We start from the raw sequence: 23,038 nt of genomic DNA, 5'->3' as shown, positions 1-23,038 counted from the left end.
CCTTCCTGGATTAGTCCTGCTGTGGAAATCAGACCTGTTTCAGTAATGTAGATGAAAAATTCTAGTACTGTAACTGGCACTGAATCATCCATGTGGCAAAGCTGATTTTTTTGCTATTGATATCAAAGATGATGAACCACGATAGCTGTTGATATCACATATTCATCGCTGTTTTGATACACGTATTCGATCCTCAATTCGGCTCTTTTCGTCTGTAACCGCGACTCTTCGGTCTTAATCAAGTTTTCTGGCACTAATTTGAGGCAAGAGACACTTAGCATAGTGGTAAGGAGATCTTTTGAGAACATCAGATCGAGTTTTTGATACCTTGTCATGGCAATGATAGTGTGAGGTCTCGACGTCTTCTTCCAGCTCTACCATAATCTGAGCGATTTCGGTCTACTACATACTGACCAAGTTTGGTTGAATATAGTTAGACAGGCCTGTTAAGGCGTACTGGAAGCTCCTCTGCGATATGGAGGGACCAGAATTATTATTTATGCTTCGATTTTACGCATCATATTCGCTGTTTCAGATTTGAGACATGTCCAGTGGTGGGAAGAGTAGCACTGCCACTAACCGGGTGCTGTCAATGTTCCAGGAGTGGGACAACGGGACAAAGGCCAGCAGAGCTAGGATGCTGGAGGACTTCGTCAGCACTAACGAGAGCCAGACGGGACCGGAGCTGGAGTTGGAGTTCGCACAGGCTGCAAGTCTCTTCTTTGCTCGCATCACTGCCTGGATGAGACTAAGGTAAGTCTACAAGATGTAAAAATAGAAATGTTGCAAGTGTATGTTACAACAGATAATAAGCCACAACTCGGAGCTGATGATTAGTCTAAGTTTGGAGCAATGTTATTTTAGTACTTGTTGTTTTAGCTACATCAGTGGTGCTTACTTGACAATTCAGTTGAAATCCGTCAACATATTCTTAAATGCGGCCAGCGGGTAAGTCAAACATACATGACATTGTCCTATTGCCCTTGCGATAGCAAGGGTGTTATAATCATGTACGAGACTTTTTCCAGAAAATAACTTTGTCATCAGACTAATTGGACTCCTGGTGGTACCTTCCTTGGTTCATAATGAATTCAAATTTTTTGCAGTGCCCCTTGCACACTTAGCCTGGTGGTAACGGGGTTCGAAACTTACCAGGACCAGTTTTTTTTCAAACGGTAAATGTTCCGGTTGAAAAAAAATTCGGCCAATTATTTGTCTGCTTGTTTTGTCGGCTTAGTTGCCTTATTTAACAATCGTTTATTTAAACAGTAAACAATTTTCACTGCAATTTTTTTCAGCGTTTCAAAATCCTGCCGAATCGAAATTTGCATTTTACATTGGTTGTAAATTTACCAGCTCGATTTGTTAAAGTTTCTAGTGTTTTTCTTTTTTTTTGTTCGTCTTTTTATCGGCTTAATAAACGTCGGTCCAATTAATATCGACTTAGTGGACTCTTTTTGCGTCGTTACGTCCGAAAAAAAATTTGTGCGCATGTGTGTGCGCTGAGAGGTAATTTCTTTAAGCTTAGAATTTTTTTAAATTTCTTTCCGGCATGTAGGGTTTCTGCTCAAGTTTTTCGGCTTTGTTACCGCTTGGAAATTGTAAATTCAATCAAACATCCGGAGCATCTAGCGTGGAAGTAAAAAATATGCTTGAGAAGGCAAAGATTTGCGGTTCGAATCTGGCAGGGCCTTTTTTTTGCAAATAAGAGCTTCTGTGATTTTTCGGACTATTGTCCGTCTGTTTATATTTGTCGGCTTAGTTGACGTAGCCCATTGATTTAGCTTTATTCTAAGTTGCTGTAATCCCCATGCTTGACGACAAAGTCCAGGAGTTCGATTCCAGTTCTTGCAAATAGAGATTTTGGCTAGCCTAGATTATTCTCTGTCAGCAGCTTATTTTTGTCTGCTTAGTTCCGCAGAAAGACTTTTGTGAGAACTTTTCATTCCCAAAGCTCGTTGTAGAGTCTCTATTGATGCAGGCAATTTTGTTCCAGATATTTTGGACTTTTATTGCAATTTGTATTGACAAAAACGACTTTTTATTTTTTTCCCATTTGATTTTCAAATTCATTCATATTTGTATCGCAAGTGGTGCTAAGCTCATCTTCGCCTCTGTGTAATAAATAGTTAAACTGGTATAATTACCCATGCGATAAGCAAAGGTTTTTTTGCAATTGGGTACTAGACTTTTTTTCCGTAGACAATTGTGTCCACAAGATCTCCTCTCCGATTGGATTTTCTTTTCTAGTTTCAAATATTTTTTATTATCTGGTGCTAATTTTTGTCATCTTTATTTGTAAAACATGGATTCTAATTTGATTGCATTTTGTTTTACTATATTTGAAAGTTCTGTAATGAGTCATTTTACCATATTTGATTTTGAATAACTTTTTTTAAAGTTTTTTTTCGATTAAATGGTTTCTGTTGATGTTGCATCAGCTAAGTCAACTTAGTTTTTATAAGAGTAATGAATGTAGTGAGTACTCTTATATAGGTCTTGGTGATTTTTTTTTGTTTTTTTTTTTTTTCAAGAAAAAGTTTTAAAATTTTGTTCACATTCAATTTTGATTTTTCGCAGTTTGACCTGTGATTTCTTTTTAAGTTTAGTGCTTTTCCATCGTTAAAAGGAAGGCAAACTCCACCATCAAACAGCAAACTGTAAAGGTCACGAAAACGTGATCGACTTTTGTTTTCGAAAATGAAATTAATTATCAGATTTCCCAGCGAAAATAAAATTTTTGTCTATTCATCCATTTTTCTCATATTGGGTTAATTTTAACAAAAAATGTCCAGCATAAATCGTTTTACAAATTCAAACAGCTTCAAGGCGATCTATTTTTTTCTTCGAAATTCAAAAGTTGAAGGTGTTTGAACAAAAAAGTCAGTTTTTTTCAGTGTCCATGCGTTCATTACTCTTTTCCAACGGTCAGTTGGCCATGTTTTATTTTCGACGGCGAAAAATTCTTGTTCGACAAAATCGGTTTTATGAAAATGTATTTGATTTGATTTTTTGTTTTTAATTTTTTGAGAGGCTTTCGATTTTTTTCCCACATTTTCACAAAAGTTTAGTTCAGCAGAAAACTACTCTAATGAAATTCAACAAAAGCGTTTCAATGGAAAGAGCGCTTTCTCGCCTGTGTGCCTACATAACCCTCTCGTCTCTTTGTACTTTACTTAACTGTCTACAGCCTTCACAAAAGTCTGTGGGGGAATATTTGACCCATATCTCAGGATTATTTTGGTTTCTCATAAACTACTCTCCCAAATCTGAGATTGTGGGTTCAATGGATAGAACGCGTTATGGGAAGCTCACCTGCTTAACGGCCACGCCCAAATTTTTTCTTCAAAAAGTTACGGCCCTCGGAAAAGTCAACAATTGGTTTTTGTACCGTAATTTGAAATTATTTGACTCTTGAAAACGAAACTTCCAAATTTTGTTTTTGCGTTCAATCGAAACAACAGATGTGTGAATATCTTCTGTTCAAGCGGCTACGCCCAATTAAATTTTCACAAAAATGTATGATTCGCGGAACAGACAAATTTTTGATTTTTTGATCTTTTTTGGAATTGATTTGACTCAAAAACTACCCTGCCAATCGCGAAAACCGGTTTTGGTAATGTTTAAGCGGCCATGATGGTGACCTTTTCCTTGTAGAAAAAAAAGTGAAGTTGTTTAAAACTTTTTGATTTTCATAGAAACTATCCTTTCAAATTTGAGATGAAGGGTTCAATCAAAAGAACTGGTGGCGAGAAATGTTCCTTCAAAAGCGGCGGTTCCGTTTTTGCAAGGAAAATTTTATGTTTTTGAGAAGAGATTAATTTCTGTAAAATTTACTATCTTCTCAGTTCTTTTTAGTAGACAAGCAACTAAGGTTTCGTGCAAAGTCCAATTTTTGAATTTACCTATTTCATCCAGCATACATAAAAAAATCCTACAAAAATCAAACAGCTACTTCCAAGTTTTACTTGGTGCCTAGCTTTCTTGTTTTCAAAATACGAGCGTTTTGGTTTCTTACGTTTTCAACATTTTTTTCCCGAATTCTTATGTTTTGTTTTGTTTGTGTTGTATTGCAAGTGGTATACTCGAGTCACTGATGACCATTGAAATTGTTTCCAAAGCCTTTAAGCTCATTTTCGGTTCAAAGTCTTTAGACTCATTACAATGGCGATTTTCCAATTAAGTTAAGTTACATTTATAGTGAACTACTGTATATTTTCTGGCTGAAAATAAGTTATTGTTTGAAAAAACATATATTTTTTGTCTCTAGCGAGACTTTTTTCCGTAAACAAATATTCTTACAAATCTGTAGGACATCGGTCTTGCTTTGTCATTTAACCAAAACAATTTTCAGCATCTCACTTAATCAAGAGGTAAGGTAATTCGAGAGCATTTATATCCTGAGGCCCGCATTTTGAATCCCGCCCAGACGTTGTTTTAATTATGTATTAATTATAACTTTTTTTGGGGAAAATTGAATAGTCGTGCTTCGTTCGTCTGCTTATCTTTTTCGGCGTAATTTCCAAAGATTACCTACCTGATGTCAACTATTTTCATAATAATTGACAGTCGTTTACTTATTCTTAAATTTAACAACTCTTTTAGTTTTTTGTATAAGAGTCGATGAACGTATTGGTATATAATGACTCTTATATAGGTCGTGATGATTTTTTTTCCAGGAAATTTCTAAAATTAGTTAAGGCTCATTTATTTTGTCGCGGTTCGACTTTTGATTTATTTTTAAGTTCAGTTCCTTTCCTTTGTTAAAAGGAAGGCAAACTCCACTATCGAACAGAAAAAGTGTAAAGGTCACGATAAGCGTGATTCTTCCAATGTCGATAACGGAATTCAATTATCAGATTTCCCAGCGAAATAAGTATTTTACCTATTGGTCCTGTTTTCTCAAACGGTTTATTTTATCAATAAATGCCTGTCATAAATTGTTCTAGAAATTCGTTCTGAGAAATAACAAGCGCAGTGCCAGTCGGTCACTCGAGCAGAGCAGAAGAATTTTAAGGTTTTCTACACTTGGTCGTTTTTTTTTCACTTTCTAACAAAGCCACATGCCGGGTGAGGCAGTGTGGCTAATTTCATAAAGTCAAATTTTCCTGGCCGCGGCCGAGTTTTCATCTACCTGTGAACTCAGTGTTGTAATTGCTCTTTCAAAAAATATCTTCCAGAAGTAATCAGAATACATCAGTGAATTGTTGTTATCTATCTATATCTATCAATCTATCTATCTATCTATCTATCTATCTAACTAACTAACTATCTATCTATCTATCTATCTATCTATTTATCTATCTATATCTATCTATATCTATACTATATTTAAATGCTAGTGACAGCTATCTGCCATGTTTAAGCATAATATTTTTGCATGTTTAACGAAAGAATTTTCCACGTTTAAGCTATATCGTATATTGCAATGGTTAAGAATTTTTTTCGATTTGCCAGTTTGAATTCAGTGGTTATTCAACCGAGTTTAAAATAAGCAGCCCAATAGTGGGACGCTGTCATGATTCCCCAAGGGGTTGCGAATTTGGCCTCCAATTAAGAATGCTCAAATCCTCTAAGTGTACGAGTGCGACGATTTTTGTTATTTTTTTCCAAAATTTTCAGAAAACAGAAATTACACAATTATTTACAAAACGTTGAATTCTTAACCCTGTAGTTGTGTGCTGTCAGGGTACTCTCGAGGATTTCGAATCTTGTCTCCAAATGTGACGGCTCAAATCCTTGTAGTTTCCGAGATATGACGTTTTTTGTGATTTCTTAAAATTTTCAGAAAACTTGAACGAAATTATTTTCTTCATAATTTCACATTCTCAACCATGTAGTTGGGGGCTACTAGAGTACTCTCAGGGGTTGCGAACCTTGCCTTCATCTATGACTGCTCAAATCCTTGTAGTTTTCGAGATATGACTTTTTTGTGTTTTTTTTTTTTTTCAAAAAATTTTCAGGAATTTTTAATGATTTTTTTTCTTCAAAATTTGAACTTCCCTACACTGTAGTTGGGGGCTGTCAGAGTAATCTCAGGGTTGCGAACCTTGCCTCCAATTATGACTAGTCAAATCCTTGTAGTTTTCGAGATATGACGTTTTTTGTGATTTTTTGAAAAAGTTTTCAGGAAACTTCAACGAATTTTTTTTTCTTCAAAATTTCAAATTCTCAACCATGTAGTTGGGTCCTGCCAGGGTACTCTCGGTCGTTGCGAATCTTGCCTCCAAATATGACTACTCGAATATTTGTAGCGTTCGAGATTTAACGTTTTCGGGATTTGACGGAAAATTGGAATTGAAAAAAGGTTAAAAAGTTTGAAATTACCAACCCTGTAATTGGGTGCTGTCAGAGCACACTAAAAGCCTGCTGATCTGGTTTCCAAAATATATGTGGTTTTTCATGAGTTGTCAAGAATTGGAAGCACAGGAGGTGCGTTTTACGCTAGTTTTTCTGATTTTCTGACCAAATGAATCTTTCATTATCTCGGACTCAGACTCAGCAGTCAGCAGTTTCTTCTAGCTATGAGCTCATGAAGTTTTGCATGGGATAATAAAAGCTGCAGCTCAATTTTGTCGAAACGCGGATGTTCTCATTCATTGTTGAAAAGCCTTTGTTGAATCAGATTTTCGTGACTCATTCGCTCCGAATCAGTTGACGTTTGACGTATTGTGGCATTTACCTTATCACCGGAAGGTTCCTCTGACTAAATGTCTTTGTTTCACGACATAAGATCAAAATGAAAAAAGTTTGGTCGTTGCAAGATAATGTCAGTCTTCAATTTTTTTATTGCATTTTCCAACAGCTCTTAATGACAACATCATCGCTTGTTTGCTTGTTTTCACCTATGATTCTTCGCACTTACTGATTGACCTGTTTACAGTTGCAATCAGCCTGATGGTTTATTACGAACCTTCTTTTTTTCTAACCTAAGTTGCAAATAAGTGTTCATTAAAAAGCGTTCACTGGAAATTTCACTGTAGCATTGGAAATTGCATTATCTGTTCTCTGCTTTATTTGTGGCTAGTGTTTTGTACCTATAACCGTCCGTGGCTGAATCTCAGAGGTAGCCGAATTTTTACTAATTAGAGGCTTCTTTCTAATTTTCATTATTGTACTTTATAGAGCTGCCTTTTGTCGTGTTCTCGCAAGTGTTTGCGAAGCGAAGCTTCGCCTCTGTGTAGAAATTATTGATTTCTGAAACGACCTCAAACAGCACCCCAAATTGAATTACCAAAATGATAGCACTGCATCCTCAAAAATATTAGTGTTGGTTTCTCAAATCCTAGAAAACTCCTTAAACCCTAGACAAGTCTTTAGTTTACCACAAGTTGCGTTGCAGTTAAGGATTATCAATTATTTGGATGCAGAGGTTCATACCGACTGTTGTTTTTGTTAGTTTTGCGGGCAAATTTTTGTGTGAGATTTTTCGTTTCTGGAATCACAGCACATTTTTGACCGATAAACGCATTTGCTTTTCCAATTTGTTTAGGTTTCTTAGCTTAAAGTGTTTGCAATAAGACAAAATTAGAGCAAAGAGTATGGCATCGTGATAATCTGAAGTCTTTTTTCGTTCATTTTTTGTAACTTTCACCATTGGTAATTTGTCCCAAGCTAGTTTTTAGTCTCACGAACGATAATTTGAAGAAAAAAAAGATAAAAAAGTGTTATTTTTGTAGTCAAGTGCAGAATTACTGTGCTGCTTGCACCGCAACGGATTTTCCTTTTTGTGATTTTTAAATACCCGTGGCAACGGGCAGGGTGTTTCAGCTGGGTAAAAGGAGTTCTTCGCCTGTTTTCTAATCGAATCCCTTATATGGCGCTGTGCTAATGACTATTTTTTCCGTCCGAGAGTCACGTTGATTGTATATCGCTCGAACCATTTTTAAAAAAGTTAATCGCCGGCTGTTTTCGATACAGTGGTTTTGTCTCAGTTCTGATCGGATCATTATTAATTTTGCAGTTCGACGATTTTGATGTCAACTTTTTCAACAATTTCTACCAAAAAAGAACTTGCCAATTTGAAATTATGTCCTATTCTTGTGGTAACAAATGTTGTAATCTAATTAGCGAAGCTCGAATTAGAATTTTGGGGTGGCGATCGTTCACTTTGTCTATTATGTTTTCGGGGCTGGGGTGGGGGTATTTGGAATTTTGATGGTTTTAAATTTGCTCATCGTTTGTTTTACGGTTTCCTTACGTGCGTGGAATTTTTCCACCTGTCTATAAGATCAGACAATATTTCAATCTTTATTCCAATTAAAAAGCTATCCTAATCTTTGATTTCAGGCATAGATTTCTGCTGGAGTTCTTGGAAGTGGGCGGTGTGCTTACTTCTCTCGAGATACTGAACCTGAAGAACGCCACAGAGCAGGACAAGTACCAGGCGCTCCTGATTGTAACCAAAGTGGTCAAGGCAGGTCGCAAATACAAGGAGATCATTTGCGAGAGCTACGGTCAGTCATTACACACGCGAGCGTTGTGTTATATTACGAGTCTACTTTTTTCCACTCCAACTCTCATAAAACAGTGTTCATCAATCATAGAAGGCTAATCAATCACAAAATCTTAGTCAATGAATATAAGCCAATCAATGTTGAGTATTCAAAAATTAGAAGAAAGCTTTGATAATTTCAAAGAAAATAAATGAATCCAGATAAAAATTAAAATTAGCCAATAACAAAATAAGCAGATAATGCCATCGGACTGATACGTGTTGGCTGCTCGCAGGTTCGAAAACGCGAACTGTCCAAAAAGCCTGACATTTATTTGAGTTCGGACAGTCTACTGGGAGATCGTAATTATTCAAATGCTGTAGATGACATGTCCATCTATCAGTTGAATAACTGGAATTACGAAGTTTCGCCCCTCACATAATTTGCGCCTCTTAAATTTAATGGCACACTCCGCTATTTGTGGCCTTAATTTTAGTGGCATGTCCAAAATTTTTCACCTCTAATTTTTTTTTCATTTTTCGCCTGTTATGTTGCATATTTCGCTCCTGATTGTTTTCTAAATCTAGCCTCTTATAAAAACAGACTGTTGCATGATTTGAATTATATGATCCATGATTTAATAAGATATTCAAACAAACGTACACCAATATGTTTTTAACGGGTTTGGTATGGTATAAAGATGTTTTTGAAGACTTTTTGTGGTCATTCCCATGGAAAGTTTGGTCTGCCTGTAATGGTTGAAGTTGGAAGTGTTTGCTCGTGTTTTAATCCGCGAGGATGGTTCCTATCGATGGGTGGCAACCCTCGATAATATGTTCCAATCCGTGAGGCGACAATTCGTCGCAAGCGACGACTGGTTGCAAGCGACTATTCGCAGCATTTTTAAAAGGCGACAATTCGCACCACGCGTCAATTCGGAGCAAGCGACAATTAGCAACACCATTTATTGCTAATTAGGGGGATTAAAAACAATGCGAATTGAGAAAAACGTTTTGCGGTGGCTATGGGATGATTAAAATACAACCAGCAATCAAAAATCTCCGCTTAGCACCAGTTTTGAATTAAATACCAAATTGAAATGAATTAACAGTAAAGATAAGAGTAATTAAGCGTTAGTAGCAACTAAAACACCTTTGTTTCGATTCATTCGTGTCAATTTCTTCTTACAAATCATTACACTTACTGCTATCAATATGTCTTTAAATTTTGTCATGAGCGAGCGAGTAAAACAGCAACTTGTCCACGATGAAGAAACTTTCAATCTAAACCGCCACAACAAAATAACTGATAAATCCAGCTGGCGATGTGTGAAGAGACCGTGTTAAGCTTCTGTTGCCACCGTCGCATATGAAATAATCGGCACCTCTGGAGAACTTGGTCTTCCAGGGAGAAAAAAGTATAACCCCTCAAACAGGCCATTTTTTTGAAGACGGGGTATTTTTGGGGGGTCAAAAATTTTTCTTTGCCTGTTATAAATTTGTGAAATTTCAGGGTTAAACGTGGTATTAATTAAAGGAAAAACAACCGAGGACGCAGAGGGGTTGAGCAATTCCTTATTTCACTCTGGATCCAATTCGAACACGCAAAAAATTTTAGACAGAAAACTAACAATTTGGTGGAGGAATGGCATAGAGCCTTCCAGATGAGGATGGGGTGTTCTCACCCCACCATTCACAAATTTATCCAATTGCTGAGAAAAGAACAACGTCTGTCGGAGAACAAATTGGCCAGAATAATTGCCGGAAAAAGTGCCGCCAAGATGGCACAATACGAAAAAAAACCAAGCCAGATTAATTGACCTCCTTAAACACTATAGTAACAATAATAGTCTCAAGAAACTTGAGGGCCTCTCATTCAACAATTGTTTCTTTGTTCTTTAATTTAACCCTTTCATCTAATTTCTTTTGATCTGATCAAAGCTTTTACCGCAACTGATTTTCGTTTGCTAGGAGTTGTCGACGAATTCGCCATGTCGTTCCTATCGATTGCTATCCGTCCTTCTCTAGGATTCACAGTTTTAGGTTCTCCGTCTAATATTCCTTGATTTGATTCCACTTAATAGTTGAAAACTTGGTGGTGTCGCTCCTTGAGTTACCAAAATGAACGTAGAGAGGACTCTTATATAGGTCCTGCTGATTTTTTTTTCTGGAAAAAGTCTTGAAATTTGTTCATGCTCATTTTTGATTTTTTTGGCGGTTCGACTTGTGATTTCTTTTTAAGTTCAGTTCATTTCCATTGTTAAAAGGAAGGCAAAGTCCACTACTGAACAGCAAAAATGTTAAGGTCACGAAAAACGTGATCGACTTCTAATTTCGGAAATGGAAATTAATTATAAGATTTCCCAGCGAAATAAAAGTTTCACCTATTGAGCCAGTTTTCTCAAATTGGGTCAATTGTAACAAAAAGTGTTCATCATAAATTGTTCTACAAATTCAAAGAGCTGTAAAGCCATCTATTTTGTTCTCCGAAATTGCGTTTTATTCCAGTTTCATTGCGTTCATAACTCTTTTCCAACTGTCAGAGTTGGCTATGTTCTTAGTTTTGCACTCTTCCTGAAATTTTTTGTTCAAAAAACGAGTTTAGAATACCATATTCAACTTTTGTAATAGCGCAGCTTACAGGTAACTAAGTTCCATGATTTCGGTTTGCTGCCATGATATGTTTAATGCGTCACTCAGCTTTGCATAGCTCTGCCTATGTGTCAAATTGAGGAAAAAGTTAGCTAATGCATAATATGTTAAAAACCTTAATTTATGTTTTTTCAGTATTTACGAATATTAATTTTAATTTCGTCCAAAGTTTCCAATTTTGGTGTTGTTACTGAACTCCCATCGGCTTAATGTTCGGAACCCATACCGCCTACTACACTTTGTGTTCACATTTAACATCACGTCCTTGGTTTGAAATTGAAAAATAATATCACAATTATTCAACTCGAATAGTGATTGGGAGCTATTTGGACAGCCAATACTCAAACTAATTGTCATTTGTTCAACCATCATAAAATCAAATCGAGTACGGCCTCATTCGCCCCAACTTGTTGCTTGCTTTTCAAAGTTCAGTTCATTTCTTTTGTTTACACTGCGATCACCGTTGTGTTTAATTACGAACCTTCTTTTTTTCCTAACCTAACGCGTAAATAAAAAGATTCACTTCTTTGGCACTTTTGCTATAATCACGCTCTGTAGAAGTGTAAATTTCATATCGTCTGTTTTTTGCTTTTTTTGTGGCTATTGTTTGTGATTCATTAAGCGTCTGTGGCTGAGTGGTAAGTGTGCGAGAGTTATAATCTCCAGGGCGCTAATCGAATTCGAGTCGTAGCCGATGTTTTTTTTTAAACTAATTCGAGGCTTTAATTTTTCTTGTTGCACTTCTTTATGGAGCTGTTTCTTGTCGTGTTATCGCTGGAGTTTGCGAAGCGAAGCTTTGCCTCTGTGTAAAAGGAAGGCAAACTCCACAATCGAATAGTAAAAGTGTAAAGGTCAGGAAAAACGTGATCGACTTTTACTTTCGAAAGGGGAATTTAATTTTCAATTTCCCAGCAGAATTGAAAGTGTACCTAATAAACTAGTTTTCGCAAATTGAGTTCATTCAAAAATTGTGCATACGAAATTGTTCTTATTGAAATTCAAAAAGCCTAAGGCCATCTTTGTTTATCTTCAAATTCGAAAGTTGAAGTTTTTTTCAGAAAATAAGTCTGTATTTTTTGATTCTTTCGTCCATTGACTCTTTTCCAACGGTCTGTTGGCTAGGTTTTGTTTTGGTACTAATGGAACTGAATTTTTGTTTTTGATTTATTTGAATATGTTTGAGATTATACATTTGAATTTTTTTTTTGATACAACTGAATATCTACCATTTGTTTAATTTGATTTAACTGCTCGCCGCTTTATCAAGTTACAGTTTAAAAATAGCATATAGATAAAATAGCATAAACTTTCTGCGTTATTGCGTCCTTTTTGTAACTAAATTTGCAGTTCTGGAAGAACATTTGATATCGTGGTTCTGAAAGAAGTGGAGGAATATTCTGGCATGACCATGGAGTGGCAGATGCATGACTATTTATTCATTTTCACTATTTGAAAAAAAAACTGATTAAAAGCTAAAAAATAATAAATATATATTTTTGTTGTTCATTTTCACTATTTTTAAAAAAAAACTGATTAAAAGCTAAAAAAAATAAATATATATTTTTGTTGTGCGCTTTTACAACCAACTTTTATGATATAAAGTAATGTGATACATAGTCGGAATGTTTTGGTGAGTTTTATTAGCATTGATGTCGAGAAATCTGATTGGCTAATCAAAATTCTCGACTCCATTTGATTAGGTACTTGAACTTATTTTCAGTAGTTTCAAATTTTTATGCTATTTTTATCTTTATGCTAAAGTTACGGTCCCCGGGGCTAAATGTGTGAATAACCCAAGCAACAGAAGCTCGTCTTCTCCTTTGTCTAAAATTAGATTGAGCAAAATGGCGAACTGGTTTAGACAATCGGATCGTATTTTACTTAGTAGCAGATTAATTGCCCAAAATTGTCTTAAAAACCCATTAAGTATTTGTCCAATTATGGCAGAATGAAATTGAAGAAAGCGTCCATCCGGTTAATGTGCCGTCAAATTGAATCCATGTTCTGTGACAGTCCGTCTTAATTGACAGCACTCTTCCTTAATCAGTTATGGCCACTAATAACTAGAATATGAGTGGGATTAATGGAGATTTCTATCTCTCCATTGGAATTACAAGCCAAGTAAATAGAAAATACATGGTTAGTTTTGGTCTTTTCTCAACTCTTAACCAAAATCTGAAGCAATAGAAGTTCTTGAAGGCAATATATATAGTTGTTGAATATTTCCCGATTAAGGATGCAGAGAAATCGGATTTTGTTATGACCTAAGAAGACATAACAAAGAAATAACAAAAAATTTTGGATTTAGTTAAATTTTGAATTTCCTCACATATGGTGTCTTGAAACGAATTGGCCCCCTATAAAGAAAAAACTGAACCTTGTAACGATTTGACCCCCTATTGCAAAGCGGGCCAATAGTTAACAAAATCGTAAAATTTCTTCTAGAGGAAAAATAACATTTTTTACAATTGCGAAACACTATGCTGGCCAGTTTATATGGTGGTCAGTTTAATATGATTTTACACAAGGATCGCAATCCGACATTTTGCCTCGCCTAGCCTACGTTGAAATGCTTTCTGTTCAAATTTGGCCTGTAAATAAATAAATAATAACTATAAATTGACATGCCAAGCAGATACAATACACATCAGTCAAAGCCTTATTTATCAAATTACTTTGCAAATGTTCAAAATTAGATAATTTTTTTTCAAAAGAGGAAGGCTGTCAAACGAACTGTTCATTTTTTTAAACGAATAATCGCTTTTGGGCACCTGGTTATGAGTTAGATGCAGTTTTCAGATGTTCGCTAAAATTATACTACTTGATTTTATCGTATTGACTTTTTTTATTGTTGGTTTGTAGGCATCAAGGCAATTTGTGAGTGTCTAGCGAGGTCTAACTCGGAGAAGACACAGGAGTGTGCGAGACATCTGCTGCAGGAATTGGGTCAGGGCAACCCGAAATACCAGATGCAGGTCTACAAGGGACTCATAGCTCTCCTCCCATCCACCTCCCCCAAAGCACAACAAGTGGCACTCCAAGCACTACGTTTCATGCAGGTCAGTAAGGCATTTTTTCTATGGCGATGGTCTGTAAACCAGCCGAAAACACAGCACTTACGCAGATGTAGCGCTTGTGTGACAGATACGTAATCATACTAATTTCAACAAAAATTACGCAGTTCTCGATGTGACATGACGAGACAAATATAGTTGTAAATATGTTTTTTTAAATTGCTTCCAAAAATTGTTCTTTTTTCTTGGAAGAGCTGAAAACTGAAAAGTTAAGAATAATCGTGTTGCTGGTGAAATTGCAAAAAAATTCTGCTAATATTCACGTAGAGCATATAAGTTAATTAAGATTGATGAACGTAGTGAAGATTCTTATATAGGTCTTGGCGATTTTTTTTAAATGTCTTAAAATGCTCTAACAACTACAGATGTGCATTCATACATATTAATGCAATTATGAATGGACTTGGGTGTATATGCTCTTTTTGAGTTCAATTGAAATTCATCTGCTGAAAGTTACGTAAATAGCACTTCCAATACGAACGTGGAATCGGCGGAAAAAAAAGTGAGCGATTTCCAGTTTCCCAGTGGAATATAATTTTTAGATTTCCAGCGGAATAAAAACTTTTCCTATTGATCCAGTTTTCTCAAGTTGAGTTAATGTTATCAAAAAAAGCCAATCATAAATTTTTCTAGAAATTCAAAGAGCTTAAAGGGCTTCTGTTTTTTTCTTTGAAATTCGAAACGTAAGGTTTTTTCAACAAAGTCAGTTTTTTTTTCTGTTTTGTAGCGTTAATTACTCAGTTGGCTTTGTTTTCTTTCGTGGTTGAATCATAAAGATAATAATTTATACAGGCCAGTATGACAAACAGATAATTGAACGAAGATTGAAGAGGTTGAACTTGTTGTTTCAGCAAAGGGTTTGTCATCTATTTAATTTTATTTCAGCCTATTGTGAAAACAAGTCATGTCAGTATTGTGGAGCCGCTGCTTAATTTACTACGATCACTTCACCTAGAAGTCCAGTTTGAAGGCAAGAGTTCTCAGTTGCTTGATTTTTGCATTTTATTAGATTGTTTGGAGAGCACACTTTGCTTCTTTTTTAAGCTATTGAGCTCATCAAGGATCTGGTATCATATGATGAAATCCAGTACATGCTTCTAAACTCAATGGTCAAACTACTGGTGCCTGAAAAAGACGTCAAAATTGACAGAACTGTCATTTTCCAAGGTATGTACAAGAGATTCAAATTCAATTCTCAATCTGTTTCCTCAAATGCTAGTAATTTTGACAGTCGATAGGAAATTTAGATGATGTGCATTGTTCCTTCTGAATATGGGTTAAATTTTTCGCTCGATACTACTCAAATTCTTCTGGGCAAGGCTAAAAATAATGACAGTTTTCTCTTGTGTAAACAAAGTCATAACCTATTCGTTTGACTTATGCGTTTAAACCCATCAAAATGTAAACGCTTGCGTGGAAACCCATCAAAGTTCCAAGGTTACATAGTTAGTGGGTAAATGCTGTTATAGCAATAAATAATTGAGTTTCCTAATCTGCACAGTGGATGGTGAATGTCAGTTGAAAAGGTTTGCTGTGTTTAGATACAGAAGAAGTAGCTAACATTATGCAAACAACGGGGCCATTGCCTATTTTTGTACAGCAGTCTGCAGTAGCCAAGGCCATCGGGTAACATTCACAGTTCTCGCAAGTTGGATAAATAAAAACTTTTCACATAAGCGAGCTTGAGAGCCTAGTTCATTAGTACGAACTTTTTGTCCTAGCTAATTCGCAAACAAAATTGTTCATTAAATTTGTTCACTTCTTTGGTGACACTCTTGCTATAATCACGATCTGTAGCATTGGAACTTTCATAGCATCTGTTCTCTGCTTTATTTCTGGCTAGTATTTGTCATCTTTTAAGCGTCCGTGGTGGTGCGTGAGACTCAGAATCTCTAGGTCGCAGATCGAATCCGATAATTAGACGAATTTACTAATTCGAGGCTTGTATCTACTTTTTCTGATTGCACTTTATAAGAAGAAAAATTTATTTCTCCATATAGGTGATAATACAAGCATCAATTTATTTAAATTATAAATCAACAAAATGGAGGGGATAGACAAAAGGCGCAGTATGTGCCTACTTGACATCTACCCGTTGAACAAATTATGATTGCAACTAAGTAATAAAGATAAATTTACATTCGAATAAATATAGGATTGCGGGGAAAAATTTATTTTTCCCCTAAAATTAAGCCCTCATTAAGGAATAGTTATTACATCTAGTCCTGTCATTTCGGCCAATTCTCATTCCATCTGACGAACTAAGAGTATGAGAAATAATATGAAAGAGAAAAAATAAATAAATAAAAAAATTTCATTCATAAATAAAGTATCTCGAAAACTACAAGGATTTGGAGGGTCATATTTTCAGCATAGAATTGCAACCCTAGAATGGTTGTTTGATAGCATTTAACCAGCGGGTACCATTTTTAAAAAATAAATAAGCTGTTTTTTTGTCGTGTTCTCGCTAGTGTTTGCGAAGCAGAGCTTCGCCTATTGTGTTTCTAATTTTATGATCATCAAGTAGTTTGTTCGTTTCAGAATTCTGTCTCACAATTCGATTGAAGTAGCAGAAAAGTTTGTACAGGTAACAGTTACTTTTTCATGCTTTTTAAACGTTATATCCACTAGACAAAGAGCTATTTCACATGATAAAAAATGATATATGATACGTAAAGATGAAAACGAATTCCTGTGCACTTTTAAGGGAACCGTTTTGCATAATTACAATCGATTAACAAATTAAAGTTAAAGTTTATTGTTTCCGTGTTGAAGCTTGGCGTCACTCACAATTTGATGATAGCGATGGGCAACAGTGACTACGCAGATAGCCAACGTCAAGCTTCAATCACATTAGAGGTAAGGTTATTAAGTGTCATTAAATGTAGTGAAGACTTTCATTTAGGTTGTGCTGTCTTTCTGCTTTTTTTGGAGAAAGTTTTAATTCTATGAAAAATTACAGATGTGCATTCATACATATTAATGAACTTATTACACTTGCGAACAAAAGCAAGTGTATTAGTACGAACCTTCTTTTTTCCAACCTAATTCGCAAAATTGGTGCGGCATCTTTATGGCGCGGTACTCCCCCCCTATAGTAATGGGGCACCTTTAGAGCTTTTTGATAGCATGTGATTTGACAATCGGATAGTAATAAGTTAACGCAGCAGCTGATGCATTTTTATTCATCAAATGGACCGAAAAAAGTTATTTGTTTCCAGCAACATAGCAATAATGAAAACCCGATTTCAGAATTTTTCTAACTCAATATATCTCGCAATTTTTGAAATGCATAATTTATACATAATGTAGCTTTATGCTTTGCGCTTTTACATGAAAAGTTAGTGTAGATGTTTTCATTTTGTTATATTCTAAATTTTTACATGCAAAATTGAATCTATTTGCATTTGGTGCCAGTTTGGCTGAATTGCATTGGCAAGTTACTGGCATATGTAGCTGCTTTATTCGTGACTAGTGTTTATCGATTTTTAAGCTTGTGTGGCTGAGTGGATAGTGCATGAGACTCAAAATCTCTTGATTAGAGTAGGTCGCAGATTCGAATCGTACACGTAGCCGAGTTTTTGCTTATTCGAGGCTTATTTCTACTTTTAAGAGTAATGAACGTAGTGAATACTCTTAAATAGGCCTTGCTGATTTTTTGTTTCTTTTTCATATTGATGCATTTATGAATGCACTTAGGTAACTATGCGCTTTTTGAGTTCAATGTAGTTCATCTGCTGAAAGTGACGTAAAGAGCACTCACGAAACATGAACGTGGAACTGGCGCGAAAAAACGTTTGGCGAATGTTGATTTAGATTATTAAGAGTAATGATTGTAGTAAAGACTGTCATATAGGTCTTGATGATTCTTTTATGTTTTTTTTCGGAAAAGTCTGACTTTTGTTTACGCTCAATTTATTTTTTTTTTGCGGTTTGACTTTTAATTTGTTTGTAAGTTCAGTTCATTTCCTTTGTGAAAAGCAATGCAAACTCCACAATCGAACAGCAAAGGTGTAAAAGGTCACAACGAAAAATGTGATCAACTTCTAGTTTCGAAAATCGATTTTAATGTTCAAATTTCCCTGTGGATTTAAAAGTTGACATTTTGATCCAGTTTTCTCAAATTGGGTTAATTTATCAAAAAAGCACCAATCATAAATGGTTCTTGAAATTCAAAGAGCCTTTAGGGCATATTTTTTTCGAAATTCAAAGTTGAACTTTTTTCATAAAACGAGTCCGTTTTTTTTCTGTTACTTGCGTTAGTTACTCTTTTCCAACTGTCAGTTGGCTATGCTTAATAATTATTTGGCTCAAAGTTTTGAGGTTTCAGCAGTAGAAGACTAGTTTTTGCCAAAGGTCTTTAGAATTATCTTGCTATAATTGTTTGAGTTGTTGTTCGGTAGCTTTGCTTCAGTCTTGAACTTCATTTTCTAAATGAAATCAAAGGGTCCCGACTTGCTTCGTGCTTGTTTCTAGTTTTGAGGTTTCAGCAGTAGAAGACTAGTTTTTGCCAAAGGTCTTTAGAATTATCTTGCTATAATTGTTTGAGTTGTTGTTCGGTAGCTTTGCTTCATTCTTGAACTTCATTTTCTAAATGAAATCAAAGGGTCCCGACTTGCTTCGTGCTTGTCGCTTGGTGTTGAGGTAGCAATTCAGCCCAGCCCAGAAAATGAAAGAGCTGGTCATGCAAACAAGTAGCCCTATGTTTCCCACACTCTTGTTGTTTCAGATAATCGCGCGGACTTTCCCACTGGTGAATGACATGGTGCAGGAGGCTATGGGGGAGACACTGTACCACATCTTCATGTCTGACCCTGACAGTCTCTACCTCAACATAGACACAGTCCAGGCAGACATTCTAGTCTCCAACAAAGTCGACATTCCAAAGAGTAAGTAGTCCACACAACTCAAATCTGGTCACTTCTAACCAAGCCAGTTCCAGTTTCCAACCTCTAAGTAAAAGAGGAGCACAGCTCCTTTTAGCAATGATGGGCTTTCAAAATCGACCTTTCATTTGCTGCAAATTTGATGTTTCCAGATGTGCTGGATTTGATAATTTGTTTTTTATGTGTCAGTTCTTGCGGAACAGAAGCAGTGAATACGAAGAATAATGAAATCACAAAAGTGGACATTGACCAACTACCAGTTGACATAAAACTTTAAAATGATCTGTAGTAATATAAAAATTCTTGAGTTTCTGTATGATATCAATGTCATTGTAAATTGTACAAATGTTAATTTTCTGCGGTATCTTTTGGGAGCGGAAATGGTCGAGCAGAGGTTCTCATTTCAAAATGCATCTGATTACTTCAAAAAGGAACAACTAATCATTTATGCAATCAAAACTATCACTATGTGAAGTTTTTTAATTATTTATTACATATGCGAGCTTCGTGTCTGTACAAAACAGTCACATACAAAACAGTCCGAAAAAACATAGCAAAGTACAAAAAAACAGTCGCATACAAAACAGTCCCAAAAATAATCCAAAAAACAGTCCCATTGATCGAAGTGATATATGTTCCAGAAGCTGATTAGTAAATTTATCTCATATTAAACACATTTTGATTCCAACTAATCTGGATAACAATAGCTAGCATAGTAGAGACATTAGAATAACCTAGATAACAGCAGCGGCCACCCAATAAAAGCAATAATATTCGAAACATTAAAGTTAACGCAATTTAAGAAAATGGACTCTTTTTTAATCCATGCAAAAAGAGACAGGTTGTTCAAGCTGTTTCATTTGCGAACATTTGGCAACACTCAATAGAAACGAAATTCACTATCTATCGATGGAAATCATACTTACAAACAAAAATTCTGAGTTACTGATTTTTGAAGGGTATCTTATATTAAACACAGAACACTGGCAGACAACTCCCGTTCCTGGCGCTGCGCACTAATTAGTTGCAATGGCCGTGTGCGTACAAAAAGGAATCCGTTGAGATCGTTAAAGATCACTGCCACTTCCCCGATCCAGCTGATAGCGAAAAACGTAAGTTCAGAAAAAACGCTTAAAGATCGAGCAGCAGTATCTGATGTAACACGCGGGAGACTATTTTCGCAGCCCAACATGATGTGAACAGCTGTTCACTTACCTAGTTATTCTACTAATCAGCAAGCTGTAAATAGAGTTCGACGCCAAAAAAGACCAAAGATGGCAGAGCCAACATCGCTGACTGGCTTTGAACTAACACTGGCTCTACCGAAAACCCACGATGGAGAGCAGTTCCTTCTTCACGATTCTGGTCCACAAGATGAAAATCGGGTTATTGTGTTGGCCACGTTACCTGGATCCTATCTTTATCGGATGATTGGTTGTGATGGAACGTTTTCGACTGCTCCCAATGTTTTCTATCAGATTTATACTATACACGCTTCTGTTGAAGGATGCCTTATTCCTATTGTTTACTCTCTGCTACCCGACAATAATGAATCATTTTATTGTCTCCTTCCGAGATTTGATATAGTTGCCATCAAAGAGTAAAAAACGACCTTCACCAACAACGCTGTAGAAGGTTGGAACAGCAATTTCGTGAAACTGGTCAGTAGAACGCATCCATCATTTACAAAACTGATCGAGAAGTTCCAGGGCGAGCAGAAAAATGCGGAAATACTGTTGGAAAAATTGTGCGCAGGACAAAAAATTGTTAGTCCCAAAAAAGCTAAATACCAAAAACTCGACAAAAATTTAATCACTATGATTAAATCATATCAACCCAATGATATCATTGGGTTTCTGAAAGGATGTAGGTATTATATTAAATTATAATCAGATGTTTTTTTTTTCAATTTTCACATTTATTCCGCATTCCCAAGCAATAAAATTTGTTCCATTTTCAATTATTTTCCTTAATTTTTCAAAACCGGCAAAACATTGAATACATACAATGTTGATTTTTCTTTTCCCTCCGCCCAACCCTCTAAGTTTGAACCTTTTGCTGTACCTTAGATATACCCGTTATCTTTTTTACCCGAATTTTTTTTTTTTCGGAAAATTGGAAAAATTTTTGTGCCGCCAGAGATTTGATCATTTGCTCTAGAGTTTGAGACTAACGCTTTAACCACTATACCATGAGTACTTTGTTTTTCATCCGAATTATTGTTCCAACTTTAGTTCTTTGATCTTCAATTGCCCATGTTTGAGTTTTCAAAGCGTAGATCAATTCTGTTGGCGCCAAAAGATCAAGGTCAAGAAATTCAATTGGTTTTGGACTGTTTTGTAAGGGACTGTTTTGTATATGCAACGCGAGCTTGCGCACTAAGTGTAATACGTTCTTCTATCTTCTTTCCAAAGCAAGTTTCACATTTTAGTGCAAAAGTAATCGGAATGATATTTTTAGGAACATTTCTTATTTGAAGGACAGTCGTAACATTCGATTAGTTATAATACAAGCAGTTATTGTTTTTTGAAGACACTTTTTTCGTAATTACTTATTTCAGTGTGAATAAAGTGAGTTCAATAGCGAAAAGCTTCTTATCAAAAGCTTCTATTGTTAAGGTAGCGCGGGTTTTGAAAATCTTTTAATACTAGTTTGAGTTTGTTCTTGCATTTGAATCTCATAACTCGCTGTTGCCAGGTGCCGATAAAAGGTTCTAACAGGAAAATCACTAGAAAGTTATTGGAAAGATGTTGAACAACTTATGTTATTACACAAGATAACTACTAACAAGGATAGGCGGTGACTGTGCAAACAGCACATAAAACTCCGACCACAGAATACTCCGACAAATTAGCGTTGGTTCTTGTGCCTTGTGAGGCAAAAGGATCTAATTTGGACTATTTTGTATTGGACTGTTTTGTATGGGACTGTTCTGTATATGCACCAGGACCTAAAGTAGTTATATTGAACAAATGTTTTTGCTTAAAGTAAAATAACTTATAAATGAACTGCGCAAAAAAACACTTTGAAAACTAATTATACTGGAAAAAAACTAAGTCATGAAGGCTTGAATGAAAATTTGACCTGATTAGAATTCTGTAATGAGTTTGATCGCTCGTTTTTTTCCAACCAAAAACATATACAAACAAGTTTGCCTTCAAAGCTAGTTTTCCCCTGGTAAAACTAAATTTCTCACTACTTTCATCGAACCTTTTAAGTCTACTTTCGAGCATCTAAAGGCCATATCGTTCGCTTTACTTTTACATGCTCGAATTTTAACTAAAACTCTTGAGCTTTCAAACAGATTTTCTTGACACTGGTTGTAACATTTTCGTCACTGGTGTTAAATTTTTGACAATTTCAAATCTTTCAACCCATTCCGCTGATTTTTCCGATGAGTTTCTGATTTTGCCTGTAAAACAAAAAAAACTGAAACGCCGGAATTCCCCTTTTTCTAAATGGTCGGAACAATAATCTCTGATCGCAAATAAAGAAACATCAATGATCATCATCTAATTGCACATTTCAGCGTTGTGTTTAACTATGATGTAACTTTTTTCCAAGCTACGTCGCAAATAAAAATGCTCATTTAGTGAAGTTTTGGAACATGATCAATTGAAGAAAATTTAACGCATCTGTTGCTCCTTCAATTGACGCCGGTGTTATAATTTTCTGATAAAACGGGTAATATGGAATTGTATATAATTAGTTTTTTTAGAGAGCCTTCGGAAAGTTTTTGCTTTTGCGAAATTTACTCGAAGTATATTTCATTCACTTCCAAAATGTGCATGCGCATTCCAATAGTCTCTTTCTATTAAAACCCTCAAGTTCTAAGGCCTTCAAAATTATCAATGATGAGAACTTTTGACTTTTCATACTGCATTTTCGTAGTGACTGAGAAAGTAAAGTATGTAAAAATACGTCTTAAGTTCCCCTGTGAAGTCCGTCTGAGACTACGTCCCTGTAATCACTACCCTGTCTAGGATTAAGGG

The 23,038-nt window shown here is 35.7% G+C and overlaps 2 protein-coding genes across 2 annotated transcripts in view; one reads left to right on the top strand and one right to left on the bottom strand.

Moving 5' to 3' along the window:
• The window catches only part of LOC134846232 (zinc transporter ZIP9-like), a 374,849-nt gene that overhangs the window by 300,700 nt on the left and 51,111 nt on the right, over nt 1-23,038 (bottom strand). The window lies entirely within an intron of this gene.
• Nucleotides 540-19,527, top strand: LOC134856836 (armadillo-like helical domain containing protein 1). The gene is made up of 11 exons (XM_063873125.1): nt 540-753; nt 880-948; nt 8,290-8,456; nt 13,949-14,145; nt 15,046-15,130; nt 15,205-15,327; nt 15,702-15,786; nt 16,702-16,747; nt 16,936-17,019; nt 18,890-19,049; nt 19,236-19,527. The coding sequence occupies exons 1-11, from the start codon at nt 545-547 to the stop codon at nt 19,256-19,258; spliced, it is 1,248 nt and encodes a 415-aa protein (XP_063729195.1). The 5' UTR covers nt 540-544; the 3' UTR covers nt 19,259-19,527.

This window comes from Symsagittifera roscoffensis, chromosome 1 (genome assembly GCF_963678635.1).
Source record: "Symsagittifera roscoffensis chromosome 1, txSymRosc1.1, whole genome shotgun sequence".
Taxonomy (NCBI): domain Eukaryota; kingdom Metazoa; phylum Xenacoelomorpha; order Acoela; family Convolutidae; genus Symsagittifera; species Symsagittifera roscoffensis.
This window is presented reverse-complemented; position numbering and strand designations above follow the sequence as displayed.